This window comes from Lepidochelys kempii, chromosome 8, assembly GCF_965140265.1.
Source record: "Lepidochelys kempii isolate rLepKem1 chromosome 8, rLepKem1.hap2, whole genome shotgun sequence".
Classification (NCBI taxonomy): Eukaryota; Metazoa; Chordata; order Testudines; family Cheloniidae; genus Lepidochelys; species Lepidochelys kempii.
Window position 1 is genome coordinate 104,447,197 of NC_133263.1, and position 17,689 is coordinate 104,464,885.

Genomic DNA, 17,689 nt, shown 5'->3' on the forward strand with positions numbered 1-17,689 from the left:
CCAGGTTGGGGATCAGAGCCCCATCATGTTAGGCATTGTATAAACATGTATAAAAGATGGTCTCTGACCCAATGAGTTCACAATGACCCTGCGTGGCATCCCCTCCCCCACATGTCACCTGCCTATCTCAGATGGGTATATGGTAGACTACATTATTTGGAAAGGGGTGTGCAGCCTAAAGTTTGAAAACCACTGTCCTAGGGTCAGTCACCTACTCCACCTGAGCCTACAGTCCTTCACTTAACCGCATGGATGCTTCATGGCTAGGTACGAGAGAGCAGGCCTGCTCAAAAGACTTTCAAGAGATCCTACTAAATAATAGAAGGCCTTCTACAAGAGCTATGCACCTCTATAAATGGAAAAAAAAATTTCCATCTGGACTCAGCAGTATGGAAGATCAACATGTTCTGGATTACTTATTATACCTAAAACACCAAGGGTTGGTGGTTAGTTCCATCAGGGTACATCTGGAAGCTGTTTCACCATTTCACTCTAAAGTGGACAGTTGCTCTATTTTCTCCAATGACGAGAGCCCTGCAAATCTGTGGATATCAGCTTTATATCTGCAGATATCCGCATCCGCTCGCCATTTTTCCGATTGTGGATGGATGCAGATCCAAATTTTATGTCTAAATCCCTGCAAATCTGTGGATATCTGCTTTATAGCTGTGGATCATTTTTGCGGATTGGATGCAGATACAAATGTATCCGTGCAGGGCTCTACCAATGATGTCCATTTAAAAAAAAAAGCTTATTCAAATTATACCCTCAGGTGCAAGACTCAGTTCCCCCTGGGATCTAAACTTAGTATTGCAAAGACTTACGAGTTCCCCATTTGAGTTATTGGCTATCTCCTCTCTGCTGCATCTATCAATGAAGGTGGCATTTTTGGTGGTGATTACCTCTCCCAGAGGAGTAGGGGAGCCACAGGCATTAATTTTGGGGCATCCATGCAAGATCTTTGTTAAGGACAAAGTTCACCTGCATCCTCATCCAAAGTTTGTCTCAAAGGTGGTTTCTTCTTTCCATATCCGACAATTTGACCGTATTTTACCCAAAGCTACATACGAACAGGGATGAACAGCGTTTGCGTACCTTAGAGATCAGGAGAGCCTTAGCACTTTACCTGGACAGAACCAGGCTCTTCTATAAATCCTCCCATCTGTTCATAGCAATGGCAGACAGAGTAAGAAGCCATTCAGTCTCTATCCAGAGAATTTCTTTCTGAGTTGCATCCTGTATACGCATGTGTTATGACTTGGCTAATGTCACTCCACTTGACAGAGTCTCAGCTCATTCAAGACAGTTGCAGTTGGCCTCAGCAGCCTTTGTGGCACAAGTTCCAATTGCGGACACTAGTAGAGTGGCAACCTGGTCCTCTGTCCACATGTTTGCCTCCCGCTATGTTATGGCTTAAGACTCCAGAGACAATGCTACAGTTGAACAAGTTGTTCTTCAGTCTTCGTTGAAATAGACTCCTGTCCCACCTCCTGTTCTTATGGCTTGAGTCACCAAGAGTAGAATGAAAGAAGAAAACAGTTACTAGCCTGTTGTGCATGTCCATTCCATAGCCCACCCTCTTCTGCTCCTCTGCATTGGAGTTTCAGCGAGAAGTAAGTGAGGGGCCCTGGGGACAGCTCTGCCCTTTATATCTGCACACAGTGGTACAGGGCAGCAGTGGGAGCTTGAGCCGCCCCATGGGTACTGCTGAGGGGAAATGTTTCTGACAGCCGTATGCTGGGCACACTGACACCAAGAATGGAACGAACGTGTGCAACACCTCTCAAAGAACAGCGGTTACGATCCTGTTCAGTAACTGTTTTTTCAAAGATGCGGGCAGGCGGGTGGGTTATAGCCCTAAGGCTCTGTAGAGCTGTATGACTAAAAAAGCTACCCCTGGCACAACGGAATGAAAAATGCTATAGCAGCGCTAAACGGTGTTAAAATACGCTCAGTGGCACTGAAAGGAGTTTATTCCGACTTAAGAATGGCCAAACTGGGTCAGGCCAATGACCCATCTAACCCAGTATCCTTCCAACATTGGCCAATGGCAGGTGTTTTAGAGGGAATGAACAGAACGGGTAATCATGAAGTGATCCATCCCCTGTCCTCTACTCTCACCTTCTGGCAGTCAGAGGCTAGGGACACCCAGAACATGAGGTTGCATCCTTGACCATCTTGGCTAATAGCCATTGATGGATCTATCCTCCCATGAACTTACCGAATTCTTTTTTGAACCCCGTTATAGTTTGGCCTTCACAACATCTTCTTGTAATGAGTACCACAGGTTCCTATTTCTCAGGTGGATAAACTGACACAGATAGATTAATTGCCCATGGTCGAACTGTGTTAGACCTGGTCTACCCTAAAAATGTAGATCAACATAACTACATTGCTTAGGGGATTGAAAAATTCACATCCCTGAGCATCGCAGCTATGCTGTCCTTAAACCATGGGGTGGATATAGTGAGGTCAACTGACCACTGCTCAGGGAGGTGTAGTTCCTAGAATAAGGGCAAAAACCCTATCTGTCAGTGTGATATGCATCTACACTATGGCATACAGCAGTATAGATGTGGTGTAGCCCACATAGTGTAGACAAGGCTTTGGTGTCATGCCTATAAACATAACCCAGAAGTCCTGCCTCTGTTGCCCTTCTAATCATTAGACTGCTTGCTCTACACTTACACCTTCTCCCACCCCACCTACCCCCCCAAAACTAGCCAGAAGGATTTTTCTTTGGGTTTCTGTCTGAACTGCCTCTTGGTGGAAGCCATATGAATAATCATTAGCAGCCTCTGAGCATCCTGTCTCAGCAGGGGACAGCCATAATAGTCTGTAAAGAATGATGCAAAAATGAGTGTTCAGGGTACCCAGGATTGAGAGTCACCTTGTTACCTCCTGCCTCCAGTGAGAGGGAGTCTCGCCTCTGGTAGCTGGGTGTCAGTTCCCTAACACTGCTGGCCTGTCAGCCACTCAAGCACACTCTGAGCTAGGGCAGTCCCGCCTTTGGCTTGCAGGTTAACAAAATGTGCACCCCAGCCCCCTTGAAATGTTCTTCTGTGGTATCCTGCCCTTGACGCTGGCTACTCATGGAAATCCCAGATTCTCTGCTCCCAAAGGAACAATGTACCCCAATTTACCTGCTTTACCTTAAATCTCAGCTCCTGTGTAACACACAGCATTGAACACTTCTATAAACCTTCTTTTGGTTTAGTATGAGAGAGTATAAATTCCACTAGAAAAGAGTGTGTGATGGAAACTAATGTTTCCAATACAAAACAAAATCATAAAATTCAAACTAGAGTCTACATTTAATAGTTACCTTTTCTGTCTAATAAAGTACTTTTCCCCCACATCGTTCAGTCTGTTGCAGAGCTGACTGGTTTCCCAGGAACCAGAATCCAATCTTTCACTGAACGCTCCCTGCTCAACAATATGTCTCCTCAGCGAATGGATTCAGTGCATCTTTCTCCACCCTTTGATATAGTGAATCTGTCTTTTTGTCTTTATTCACAGTCCGGTGATCCCCTGTCTGTTACACTGTTCCTTTTTACTGCCAACTGATTTTGATTGATTGCAGTTGGCTTTGATAGTTTTCCAACTGTTCTGGGATGGGACAAAGGTAGACAGTTGAACCTTGCATTACATCACCAGCTGACCAGAGACTGGTGAGGACAACTTCTGCTTGAATGGGCCATCACCAAAACACATGATTCTCTGGTGACAGATTTTTTTTTACTCCGGGACCATAAGGCATAGTTTTCAATACAGTTAGGTTATTCCTTAAATATTACCTGTGTACACATCTTGCAGTGAGTATTGATAAATTAAGAGCTTTTAGTGCAGACCTCACATGCTACCCTTCATTAATAAATACTGTGAAAGTGGTATATTAGACGTAGTGAGTTTGTCAGGTCTGAGACAGTTGCTTGTAAAGAACAATGAAACTGTTGGCATCAATGGGTCTCAGTGTCATTGTGAGCATTCCAAGTATTTCTATTATTGTAGTGCCTGGGTCTTGGTCTACGACTATGGCTTTTCGTTTTGCTCAGCGCTGTACAAACTCAAAACACAAATATATCTGTCCCCAGGAGCTTACAATCGAACACCCACACCCCAAATTTAGTGTTGTGCATCAGTTGTGCCAGTTGTGCCAGTGGGGTGCTGTGACCATTTACATTTGGCTTTTGAGAGTTTGACAGGAACTCGATTTGAAATATAAGCTGTGAAAAAGGTGGAAATCCATTTCACCAGTGTTGAGTTTTTTTGGGGTGGGGGATGAGTGTTCTATATAATGTGAATCTGCTTATGGTCTTCCACCAGAAACTCCTCATCGTCAATACAAACTGGAGAATTGTGCCTTCTGGTTCTTGAGCAAAAATTGACATTTTGAGGTGACTGCCGTTTTCTGAGATTCCTATTTAAGAGATTACTGTAAATTAAGTGGTAGTGCAAGAAGGACACTGGTTATTCAGGAATGAAGGCACAATCTGTACCCCAGGAAGTTTACAATCTAAATCAGTTTTCTAACCTGTGGGGGAGACATCAGACTAGTCAATGACGGGCGGAGCCAAAAGCAGAGGATGTGATCAAGTAGGAGATGGAAGGTGCAGGACCTCATGTTGATGCAGCTTCCCCTGACTCACCGCAAGCATACCACTGCATAGCAAATAAAACTACTGGTGGCTCCTTGAAAAATCTCTTTCCTGCCCTTCTTTGTGGGGCTGCTAATGTAGCTGGACATTGTAAAAGTCAAAAGTATAGTAGGGCTGCGGGCCTCAGTGTGCCAGCCCATTCTTCTCTCCTCAGTTTTGAGTGGCATGTCGATGGCTGTCCACCTCCAGCATCATGTCCCTTCTGATTAGGGAATGGGAAGAGGGATTTGATTTTTACCTGTGGGGGAGCAAGGGAGAGGAGTCAGCACAATATAAGAAGGAAGAAAAATACACCAAAGTAACAAATGAGGAAATATGGAGAAACAGTGGCCTCTGCTGTCCTTTTCTGCAAAGTACGTTATCCATTTTAGAGTCATTTAATTTAAATCCCAGATACATCCTGGATGAGCATTGATATCAGAAATACAGAATAGTTAAAATGAAACTGTAAAATTAAAAAAATATATATTATTCCTCATCTCTCTTGTTCCTGTGCTGCCTGGTGCCATACCTCTCATTTTGGGATTGTTGTTGCACAGTTTGTCCTTGGTGCCTGAGAGGTCCAAGATAAAACTTTTCCAAGTAGAAGACCTTTATCATGAGGCAGCTTTCTGCAACTGCCATTATTGCTTGGCCACCAAATAATAGATGCAGATATATCCTGATGGTGGATACTAGTTGGGTGAAGTTGCCCCACTCTGAGTAGTTACATGTGGATTGGCTTAGAAAATGGGCTGGTTTATGTGCTTTTGTACTCCAGTCACCTGGCTTCTCACTCGGTAAGTTTTGGGGCTTCGTGTTTGGATTTTTAGTATATCCATTGATTTCTGTGTCTTGTTAAACAGGGTGCAGTCAAATTATTTTGTTCCTTTACCCTTCCATGGGGATTAAGAGTATCTTCCTTGCAACGTGGGGAATTGCTGTCTTGCATTCATGTCTTAGAGCTTCTTCCCCTGGGCCAGAGGAAGCTCCTGTTGAGTGATGCAAGATATTTGGTGGTGGTATTTAGCACTGTGTAAGAAATTTGAGTTTTATTATGGTCTCTCACTTCCTGTGCTGGGAACGGTTGTGGGATACATGGCATCTCTCCATGGTGACTCCTCCAACTAGTGATGTTCATAATAGTCCCAACCAATCCTTTGCTAGAACAGTGATAGCTGTGAAGCAGTTACAGGGTATTGATGTGGGCTGGGTGGTTCAGCAGGGCAGGAATGGGGGATTTTCAGGATTAAGATGAGAGGGGGATTTGAGACCATTTTTGGAGCAGGAGACGATAATTTGTTCAATTAATCAGACACCTTGTTAAGTCAATTTGTTGCTTTATGATTTTTTTACCACTTGCAAGCAACCCATTCTTGTACCATACCATTACTGTCTAGTGTACTGTGTTCTCTTCAATATAGCCAAGTCCATGGAAAGCTAACAGAAGTGAACATAAACCAGGCTCGCTTTCCTCCAGCCGTGACTCTGCCTTTACCAGTCCGGTGTCTGTAACCAAACCAGCGGTACTGGCGAGTGGCTCAGTTCTCACCTCTCCCAAAGAGGTAAGGGGTTGGGTTGGGGAGAGAATTGGACCTTTTCCAACTAATGTTTCTTTCTATAATTTAAGTACTATGAGAGCTCTTCTATTCATATTATACAGCTCTGAACACTTGAAGAGTACTCAATCACTTGTATGGTCTTTGCATGTTGAGCTAAGTCCCCTTGTACATTAATGGGAATGTTCTTGGAAGTCTGTCTGTCTTGATGTAGAGTGTGCTGCTGGCAGTTTTGGCTAGGTCTGCTGTAATTTCATCACCATCATACAAGGTATGGTTGCTTTTACATTTTAAGAGCGCCGTGGGAGCTAACTGGGCATGCCCAGAAACAATGTCCAGACCATCAGCTGCGTTACCAAAGTGCAAACACTAGCCCTGCTATGTGAGAGCTGTGAACTGAAAGTTAATGCTGAGGGCTTCTCTACAGAACGCTTTAGGCCTTGTCCACACTGCCACTTTACAGCGCTGCAACTTTCTCACTCAAGGGTATGAAAACCCCACCGAGCGCTGCAAGTTTCAGCGCTGGGAAGTGGCACTGTAGACAGTGCACCAAGACTGGGAACTGTTCCCCTCGTGGAGGTGGGTTTTTTTACAGTGCTAGGAGAACAAACTCCCAGCTCTGGTGACACACTTTAATGTGGCCATCTAGTTGTAACATTGCTAGTGAAGACGTATTCTTAGCCCACATGAGGGGGGGGGGGTGTAAATTCTAGAGTGTTCGTGTCACACACTAACTAGATCATATGGACCCTGCTGGTGCACACTAAAAGTTTCCCAACATGAATACATTTCAGAAGAGTTTAAAATGGGGGACTACATTAACACACACTAGGGAACTCTTAGAGCAATGTCATGGGAGGTTTTTAAGAGCATTTTAGACAATCACCTGTCAGGGATGGTCTAGATCAGGGGTGGGCAAACTTTTGGGCTTGAGGGCCACATCGGGGTTTCAAAACGGTATGCAGGGCCAGGTAGGGAAGGCTGTACCTCCCCAAACAGCCTGGCCCCCTCCCACTTCCCGCCCCCTGACTGACCCCCCCTCAGAACCTCTGAGCCATCCAAACTCCTCCTTCCCCCTCTCCCCCCCCAGCTTCTTGTCCACTGACTGCCCTGACCCCTATCCACCCCCTGTCCCCCGACAGGCCCCTCAGGATTCCCACACCTGTCCAACAGCCCCATTCCCCATCCCCTGACTGCATGCCCGCCCCCCGAACCCCCAACCCATCCAATACAACCGTCCTCTGACTGCCCCCTGGGACCCCCTGCCCCTTAACCAACCTCCCCACCCCCTTTACGATGCCACTCAGAGCAGCAGGACTGGCAGCCGTGCTGCCTGGCCGGAGCCTGCCGTGCTGCCTGGCCGGAGCCTGCCGTGCTGCCTGGCCGGAGCCTGCCGTGCTGCCTGGCCGGAGCCTGCCGTGCTGCCTGGCCGGAGCCTGCCGTGCTGCCTGGCCGGAGCCTGCCGTGCTGCCTGGCCGGAGCCTGCCGTGCTGCCTGGCCGGAGCCTGCCGTGCTGCCTGGCCGGAGCTCGTAGCCACGCTGCTCAGAGCGCTGGCAGCACGGTGAGCTGAGGCTGCAGGGGAGGGGGGACAGTGGCTGGGCGGGGGCTAGCCTCCCTGCCTGGGAGCTCAAGTGCAGGCAGGGCGGTCCCACAGGCCAGATGTGGCCCGCGGGCCATAGTTTGCCCACCTCTGGTCTAGATAATACATCGTCCTGCCTTGAGTGCAGGGGACTAGACTAGAAGACCTCTTGAGGTCCCTTCCAGTCATATGATTCTATGATTCAGTGCTAGCAGGGTCTCCACAGGCCGGTTAGTGCATGGCACACTAGTGCACACCAGAATTTACACCATACAAGACCTGAATTCCATACCACTGTTTAAAATAGGGTGCTAGGTGTTCTTGCTCTTCCAGTTCACAGCTCTTTCCTAGCAATGCATGTGGTGAGCTCTGGGAACAGTTCAAAAGGTTTGGGATGTACAGATGTGTGTAGTGCTCCTCTTCAGCTACTCTGGTGTTTGTCAGTGTTGATGGTGGAGAATGTACCCCAGTATTCATCTGTAAGGTTGTCTTAATTTATAGATTAAGTGTCTGGAAAATTATTTGGACTTAACATTTACTAGAATTTCAGGTTTCAGAGTAACAGCCGTGTTAGTCTGTGTTCGCAAAAAGAAAAGGAGTACTTGTGACACCTTAGAGACTAACCAATTTATTTGAGCATGAGCTTTCGTGAGCTACAGCTCACTTCATCGGAATTTCAGCAGTCTATTCATGGTAGCCTCTTCTGCCCTTTACTTGTGTCGGTGATAGGACTCTAAAAGGGACTTGCTTTCCAAGTAGTTTACATCCAAAATGCTGGGTTTGGGCTAAAAATTACTTACAGATCCTAATAAAGAAGCATTTCCATTAATTTTAAACAATTTTACATTAAAACTTCCCCTGCACTGTTGGGGAGCAAAACACTGTGGCTTTGTGTTAGTGTGTAAAAATCGGAAAATTAAGCTAGTCACTTTTATGTCCAAACTTAGTAAATTACCAAAGGGTAAACAACAGAAATTATGGAAAAGTTAGACAAGATTTTAAGAAATGACCTAAAAGGGATCTGATCTTTAGAATGCCACCTTTCCATCCTCTGAAAATATGCTCTCTCTAAGGTGTCAAGCTGGGTACCAAAAATTTACACACTCAAAATTGCTAGTCGCTACTTGGCCATGATTTTCTATATCTTTAAATTTTCAGTTTAAATAATTTGGAATGGGGGAAGAAGTTAAACAAGTCATATCTTGATACTGTTCTTTAATTTTAATAAACAATGGTGATGTATTTACTCCACCAGAGGTGAATGCCCCCCTGCATATTAGGCAGAAGTGTTGCTCTTACGAAACTGAGAATCTTTCACGTGTGAGGCTGCTGTCTCTCTTAATCTTTTTGTTTTGAGGTCAGAAGTATTCCTGGGAAGGTTTTGTCATCTTCGTGGATGTTGAAGTTGTATAGATTTTTATTCATTCTGAACTTTCACCATTTTTGAACCCCTACACCAGGGGTAGTCAGTTATTTCTTGGTCAATGTCCAAATTTCTTGGTCAAAGTCCAGACTCCAGAGAAACAAAATTGAGGTTTCCAAATGAGGAAATAGCCGACTAATAATGGGTATATAGATGAGTAGTTCTGGTTTTTATGTAATAAAAAAACCCCATGGAAATAACAAAATTGCCAGTCATCTCCTTGACAACTTTGCTTTTATACTGTGTTCTTTCCCCTCACCCTACCTCTTTGTTGTTTTAGATTGTAAGCCCATTGGGGTAGGGACTTTGTTTTCCCTTATGTCTGTACAACACCTAACACACTTTGGGCACTACTGGAACATAAATACATAATTCAGATAAGCTTCCACCTTCAGGTAAGTAATACCAAAACAAAGTTAAATGCACTTGTTATCCAGTACAATAAGTACTGCATATAGCCTCTGTAATTTGTTGTCCTAGGCTGCTCTTGTTGTCAGTCTCTGGCCAGCAAGGATGTAGGGCAGGGGTGGGGAAACTTTTTGGCCCGAGGGCCACATCAGGGTTACAAAACGGTATGGAGGGCTGGGTAGGGAAGGCTGTGTCTCCCCAAACAGCCTGGCCCCCACCCCTTATCCGCCACCTGACTGCCCCCCTCAGAACCCTGACCCACCCAACCCCCCCTGCTCCTTGTCCTCTGACCGCCCCCCTGGGACCCAACACCCTATCCAACCCCCCTGTTCCCTGTCCCCTGACTGCCCCAACCCCTATCCACACCCCCACCCCCTGACAGGCCCACTGGGACCCCTGACCCATCCATCCCTCCCTCCCCCACTCCTTGTCCCTGACCACCCCCTTTCAGGACCCGCATCCCTGACTGCCCTCCCCCCTTACCTGTACCAGGCCACTCAGAGCAGGAGTCAGACTTTTCTGAAAGCCTGGGAGGTGGGTGGGTGCAAGCCGTGCTGCCTGCACGGCGGCGTGTCTGGGGGGGAGTAGAATAGTGGGAGGAGGGGCCGGAGGCGAGACTCCCCGGCTGGGAGCTCAGGGGCTGGGCAGGATGGTCCCGTGGGCCAGATGTGGCCTGCGGGCCATAGTTTGCCCACCCCTGATGTAGGGTATTAACCTGACACTCAAGAGAGCCTGTAATTCCGTCTTTCTACAGAGACCAGTAATACTTAAAAGCTATAAAAGTGCCACTCTTTGTTGAACTTCCACCAGCCTTGTCTGAGTGGTTAGTAGATTTTAATAGAAGAAACTCGTTTGAAAGTCGCTCCATCCTGTGTTCCCATAACATCAGTAGCTATATCCAGTTAAACTGGAAATGATTTAAGTTTGTCCAAGCTACAACTGAGCATGTGCAGCTGTAATGCCTAGATTTTCATTTCACCTGCTTCTTTGTCAAACAATGTTTTTAACTCTTAGACTAAACACAGGACTGGGACCCATGATTTTAATCTAACCTTTGCCACTGACCTGGGAAAAGTAATTTAACCTCTGCCTCTTTCTCTATCTGTATAATGGCAATAATAACTATCTTACAGAGTTGTTGAAGAGTGATCAGTTAGTATTTGTAAAATGTTCTGAAAATGAGAAGCTGTGTGAAAGTAGAACACTGACATTACCGTAGAGTCCTGGGAATTAGAGAGAGAAGTCCTCCGAGATCTCCCTGAGGATTAGTGTAAGATTCTTCCCTATAAGTGCACTTTTAGTGCTTTATGCAGTCTGCTTTTAAAAACCTAAGGGATGGCTCTTCCACTGTTTTCCCCTAGGAGAATATGCTACAATCTTATAGGCAAAGTACTGAAAATGAACTGGTCATTGTTAAAACTCATTACTTCAGCATATCAGGCCTCACTCTTTCATATGAGATCTCTGGGTTCAGATACCTCCAGGTATCTGGGACAACAACAACAACTGGGACCCACACACCTGTCTTTCCTTTCTGACTTAGAAGAGGCAGTGTAGGAAGAATGATTGTAAAATAAATAAATCAATAAGCAATGTGCACTTATTTTGGTTTTATTATAAATCTGTTGAAAGGTTTAGGTAGTCAAAGTTAAGGTGGAGAATTTGAGAAACTGGTTATAGCTGCTTTGCTCATCCCTTAAAATTTGTAAAATTGAGCTCTTGGTATGTTGGCATTTCTGTACAGGTGTCTTTGAAAAGGGCTGCTCTAGCATGGAGCTTAAAAGTTTTATTGGCTGTCATGTTAAATGGGTGTTCCAGTCAACTAGAAATGTCAAATGTTCTTAGCCTGGCTCTTCTGTTCAATCAGTTATAGTCTGTCACGTGAACAGTCACACTAATTACCACGCTGAGAATTTTAAATACTACTCTGGATTTCATTTTATCCTGACAATCACTCAGACGAACTGTGGAAGTTTCACAATCACCTGTTTGCTCCTCTCAGTGGTGTACTAGATGTTGTCTGGAATAACTGCCTGGTGAATGTTACTGTATGATGCCAGGGTTTATAGCATACACTTCTCCAGGAGAGGTTCCTTTCATCTTCGCATTACATGTAATTTAGGAGTAAGGAATCCAAGCAGCTGAATATTTTGAGATCCATTTTCTTTGCCTTTTTTCTGCTCAGAGGGATTGTATGCTGTACCATAAGCATACTTTGCAAAGTAGTCTTCTTTGGCGTCCTAAGGATTGTCTGTAGGCAACACTTCAGCTCCAAGAAAAACATCTAAAATGGTGCTGCAAGGCTCTTCCAGTTCCTGCAATGAGGAACTATTTAAATATGCTCCTGTTCGGTTCTCTTACATGGTTTGATTTCTCTTTCCCTCTTTCACAATTTATGTGAAGGAAAGGGATTGTTTTGTGTACAGGATGTGTTATTGTGTCCTCTCCTTTCAGTGGAGAGTCAAGACTAATGAGAATAGGATTCCTGTCTTCTTCAAGGACCACCAGACATGAATACCACAGACAAATACTCCAGGCAGAGGGGAAGTCAGGAGGCTAGAACCCCAATTTATTTTGATTGTAAATCCCACCTATAAAAAGGAAACAGGTTAACTACATTGAAAGCTAGCTGCCATATTATTGGATACCACCACATCATAAATACTACTGAAGACCACGGGAGATCAGTTTGGTTTAATTTAATTGGATAGACTTTTTATTTGGCATGGAAAACAGGAGTTGGCGGAATGATTTTGCTAATAGGCAGGAATCAGCAGTATATTCCTGCATCATTCCAAGAGCAGAGATGGAATTAACTGAACGGGGAGCCTGTGAGGTAGCTCATATTACCAGGAAGCATATTATGTGAGGAGCAGAACAAGCATGTTAAATTCATAACTATCTAAGTTAATGGAGATGAAGAAACAGTTGCAGCAGCAGAAGAAAGTAAGAATTGGTTGGAGACATTCGTTCCAGGTTGGTGAGGAGGAAGGGCATGGATTTGGAACAGTGCAGCCAAGTTCTCTGGTAGAAATCAGAACTGAGTGCTCGTAGGAAATTGCCAGTCAGCTCAGGAGATAAAGTACTAAAAGGTGTGGACAAAAACCCTGAACAGGGCTCAGACCCAACTTTTCTTTAATTGGTATTTGGTAAGTTCTCTAATGTGTTCCACCTTACTTCTCCAGAGTCCTTCCAGCACCACCCCTCCCATTGAGATCAGTTCTTCACGTTTGACTAAGCTGATGCGTCGCACCGCCGATAAGAAAAGTGAATTCCTGAAGGCATTGAAAGATGACAGGAATGGAGAGATCACAGAGAACAGAGAATGTGACAAGTTGGAGGATGTAAGAGGACTGCCCACTTCTCTTTCCTGGGAATTGTGTATTTTAAGGGACTTCAAATAGAAACTATACCCAGTGTGTAAAAAAAAAAAAAAGAAAAAGAAAAGAAAAAAAATTGGGGCCTCATATTTACACGGCAATAGCATGGCTGCCAAGTAGCCACATGGCAGTTGGGAGTAGAACTTATCCTTCTCTTGACTGAAAAATGTAGGCTTCTGGTACTGGAACTAAGGAGATTCCTGACGGTCAGAAGTAGCTTAAATCCTGCTTCCTGAGCAGTAGCCACAAGAGTGAGAATTGCAAATAGCTTCCATTCTAGGCTGCTGCTATGTGCCAGAGTACATTCCTGTCAACTGTTTTAAAATGCCCTTTTATTTTTGATCTGTGTTTTTAACATGTTTTAACATTTTTCCCTAGGAAAACTCCTCTCCAGAATGGGGTCAGAGAAGGAACTGTTGTAGATCCTAAACAAAATATTCTGAGCGCTCATGTTGCCTCTGCTAGATCATCTGTAACTGTTAATTAATGAGCACTTGTTCTCATATCTGTGCTGCTATATCAGTACAGATGGTGTGCGATGGGAAACAAAGAAAAGCCATAACCTAAAGCAGTGCTCTTCGCTTTGCCACTTTGGCAAAAAACCTTTAATGTGAGAGCTACATCAGCTAGTAAATTAACACAGTGCTTATTACTCCTTAGTGATGTAATGTTACGGAGCCACTCATTCAACTAAAATGAAGTCTACTTGTACAGTAAAATGATACTCTTTTTATAAAATAATAATGAGGAAAATATATGGAATTAAAAAGGCATCTATCCAAGTAAACTTAAGGAGCAGAATAATGGAAAACTTACTTTAAAAACTGATGAGTGAAAGTGTTCTTGTTCCTCCTTGACTTTGTTCATGCCCTATTTGTAATCTGTCATCACAGTCCTAGTAAGGCAGTCCAAATGTTGGTTGGTCAGTTTGTTCCTTTGTTTTCTTTTCATCGCTCTGGCTGGGGGTGAGAGTTCTAGGGTGGAGCTGGGGATGAGGGGTTTGAGGTGTGGGAGGGGCTCAGGGCTGGGGCAGAGGGTTGGGATGAGGGCCGCAGAGTTCAGGGTACAGGAGGGGGCTCAAGGCTGGGGCAGAGGGTTGGGATGTGTGTGGGGGGGGGTCAGGGCTCTGGCTGGCGGTGTGGGCTCTGGGGTGGGGCTGGGGATGAGGAGTTTGGGGTGCAGGCAGGGTGCTCTGGGACTGGGGCGAGAGGAATCCTCCCCCTCCTCCTTTCCCTCCTCCCCCCACCCTTTCCCTGCTGGCAGCAGCTAGTTCTGGGGAAGATCTCTCCCCCTGCCAGCAGGCAGCACCGAGCTCTGGGGAAGGGGCCCCTCTTTCCCCCCCTGCCAGCAGGCAGCACGGAGCTCTGGGGCTGGGAGAGAGGCCCACAGCAGCCCTGCAAGCCCCAACTTGCTCCCTGTCCACCCCCTACCTCTCTCCAGGTCCCTGCTGTGCGGTCCTTTAGAGCTGCTGCATGGCTATTTATAGCCTGCTGCGGGACCACGCAGCTTAGAGGGAACTTAGCCAGTCACACTTAGGATAGATGGGAGCCACCACTGGCTTGTGGGCCTTGCAGTGAAGAAGACTGACCTAAAGAAATGCAGGAGGACAATTAAAATATATGGTAAAGGGAAAAGGGCAATGTTTGGTAAGAATTGGAAGGATTCTCAGAGGGCTTTCTAAAGAATGGGAAGGAACAATATTTTAGAAGAATGTTTACTCTTTAAATATCATTGCAGGACTGAAATTTCCATTTATGTAGCTTAGTTCTGGTAGCATAGTTAAAAACACTGCAACTTCCGTTTACGTTCTGCTCAGCGGAAGTTGAGAAAATCTACACTGGACCCAGAGTAGTTTAAATGAATTTGGCCCTGGTGAAAGTGCAGGCTTGACAGACCTGGCATATTGAACTGTCTCTGCACAACCGGTAGGATGGTGTCTTGCTCTACCAGTGTTTGGCCTGATGTAGGAGGACACCTCCACGGGTCAGAGTGCAGTCTCCATGGCTCGTATAGCCTTTGGCATCTCTGAATCCATAATGGCGGTATTGTGGTGTGGACATTTGTCCCTTAAAAATTAAACTGCAGCCCACCGAGCTCATTTTGCACCTCTCACCTCACCAATGTCTGATGGCAACTGCTTTCTGTTATTACCAACTCATGCTCTGAAGCATTGACTTATGGTGAAGGGTTTTATTCTCTCTGGAGTCATCCACTCAAGAACACTAGCTTCAAGACTTGAACTGTGATGTACGCATGAAGGATCAGTGTCTCAGTGATGTGATTTGACTTCCATTTTTCCTTTAGATGGAGGGCAGCAGCACACCAGAACCAAAGGAAAACTGGGAAGAGAATTGCCATCAGAATGGCCTTTCTCTCCCTTTGATGGAGGAAGGGGAGAACCTGTCGCATTCACTGGAAGCAGAACACAGGTGAGGTGACAGCAGAACATGGGCTGAAGGTGTCTCAGAAATCATTTTGTCACGTTGTGTGAGGAAAAGACAGGTGCTTAGAAGATTCTCTTCTCCAGAAAATAATAATCTTGCATATGCTAAGCTGCAGGTGTGTGACTTCCTTACAGCACCGGGGCTGGCAGAAAGTGTGGCAGAAAGTAAAATGCCGGAGTGAAATTCTGGCCTCGTTGAAGTCAATGTGGCCAAGATTTCACCCAAGTTCTGTAATTAACCTTCTAGCACTCTTCTAGCTTTGCATCCATAAGTCATTTATGCTGCCTGGCTTATGTGTTTCCCGCACCAGGTGGCCAGGCAGAATCTCAAGTGCTGTTCTGCTTGATCTGCAAAAGGGATTTCCAGATGTGGTGGTGCAGAAGTTGATAACACATCACCACATCTCTCCTCCCAACTCTTCTTGGAATGCTTCTGTGCTTTGTCAGTATGCTGATTTGATAAGAAATTGCCCCAGATCCTATAAAGCTATGATAAGTGGGAAGAAATACTTGCATGCATATCTAAATATGCATTCTGGCTGTGTGAGCAAGAGGAGTGTGATCTAGCTGTTTAATTAGGGCACTAAGAATAAGGAAATCCTGAGTTCTAGTGTTTTCTCGGCTGCCATGCGTACTTTCTCTGTGTACCTGGGTAAATCACTAGCCTTCTTTCTCACCTTCCTTATCTGTCTAAATGCAAAGTATTATATATAGTGTTTTCTAAAACTAGAAAACCCTTCCTGGAGGGATCGTAGCAGTTCACTAGAAAAATCTCTCACTTTATTGTGCACCTGGTAAAATTTGACTTTTTTCCATTTGCTTTTTTGTTTCTTTTTAACCCCTCGCCCCCTTTTTTCATGAATCAGGTTACTGAAAGAAATGGGATGGCAGGAGTATCCTGAAAATGATGAGAACTACCTTCCCCTCACTGAGGATGAGCTCAAAGAGTTCCAAGTTAAATCAGAGCAGGTATATTACAGCTCTTGCCATAATGATGGCGCTTCTTCCTCACCTATTTCACACACATCTTAGACTGTTGTTCTAAATTACAAAGAACTAAATAGAACCTGTATTGATTTAAAGTGATTGTCTAGTGGGGAAAATTTACCAACATATTGTCCCCACTAGAAATAAATATATATATATATATACTGACAAACATCTGTATTGTCACTGACTCTTCTCTTCACAATTTAGCCTTTTTTATCTATTTATCTATCTTCCTTGTAGCTAAGAAGAAATGGATTTGGGAAGAATGGATTTCTTCAGGGCCGCAGCTCCAGCTTGTTCTCCCACTGGAGAAGCACTTTTAAGACAGAGTTGGAGGACTCAGACACAGAAACTAGTAGCAGCGAAACGTCAGATGATGATGCCTGAAAGTGGGCACAAAACATTTAAAAACATAAATAAATAAAACCAACCCAATAAACTCAGTTCATAGTTCAACGTGTGTTCGGGGTTGTATAAACTAAACAGAGTTTATTCTGTCTCCAGTCTGTTCAGTTTTTCTTTTGTTGTTGAATACTTCATGCACAAGGGAAATAATTGTATCCCAAAGAAGAGAGAAATAGGCTTGTTTAGCTTTTTCTTTTGGTTTTTGCCCTTCTGCTTAATAGAAGTTTGTGCAGCTAGAAAATTTGTGATGAGAATCCCTCGTCAGGCAATGCACAAGTTCAGTCTTGTAAGCAGGATACAGGTGACTGATCTTTGCAACAACAAGCTTCTAATAATGCCGCCTGCATTACATAATGTTGTGCGGTAACAATGTGCTAAAACAATCATTGTCAATGACAAAATGGCTATTGAAGTTCTAATTGTGTTAAATTAATGCTAATAACATGAATTTTTTTTTTTTTTTTTTTTTTTTTTTTTTTTTGCGGCTCGGGGAGCTTCATCACTTAACCAGGCGTTTGTGGTTTTCTTTTATGGGTACAGCTGTAAAATATTTGGACATAGGAATTGTTTGTGTTCTTCTTCTTGCAGCCTTGATATTCAGGGTGGATTGTAAAATATAAATTTTTTGTGAGATTTCAAAGATTAAGATTATTTTGATAACATTATTTACAGATTTAAAAAAGTGACTATCACATTGAGTCTGTATGAGGGGAAAAAACTACTGCATCAAAAAATAACTAACTTGGAATAAATATTTTGCATCAGTTTGCCAATTCTAGTTGTCTTTCTTACGGAAGGAAATCTTTCCTCAAATGAATATGGAACTATGGGGTTTTAACAGCACCAGGGAATAAACACTTTGTT

At 44.4% G+C, this 17,689-nt stretch overlaps 1 protein-coding gene across 3 annotated transcripts in view; it reads left to right on the forward strand.

Annotated features, from left to right (window-relative positions):
* Window positions 1–17,598, forward strand: part of GPBP1L1 (GC-rich promoter binding protein 1 like 1) — a 50,125-nt gene extending 32,527 nt beyond the window's left edge. For 2 of the 3 annotated variants that reach the window (XM_073357866.1, XM_073357865.1), the window contains exons 8-12: window positions 6,062–6,202; window positions 12,793–12,951; window positions 15,292–15,416; window positions 16,297–16,399; window positions 16,661–17,598. In XM_073357866.1, the coding sequence (XP_073213967.1) occupies window positions 6,062–6,202; window positions 12,793–12,951; window positions 15,292–15,416; window positions 16,297–16,399; window positions 16,661–16,807 (675 nt within the window). In that variant the 3' untranslated portion in view covers window positions 16,808–17,598. The remainder of the gene's footprint in view (window positions 1–6,061; window positions 6,203–12,792; window positions 12,952–15,291; window positions 15,417–16,296; window positions 16,400–16,660) is intronic. The other variant, XM_073357867.1, reaches the window with a different exon arrangement.
* Window positions 17,599–17,689: the final 91 nt, after the last annotated feature.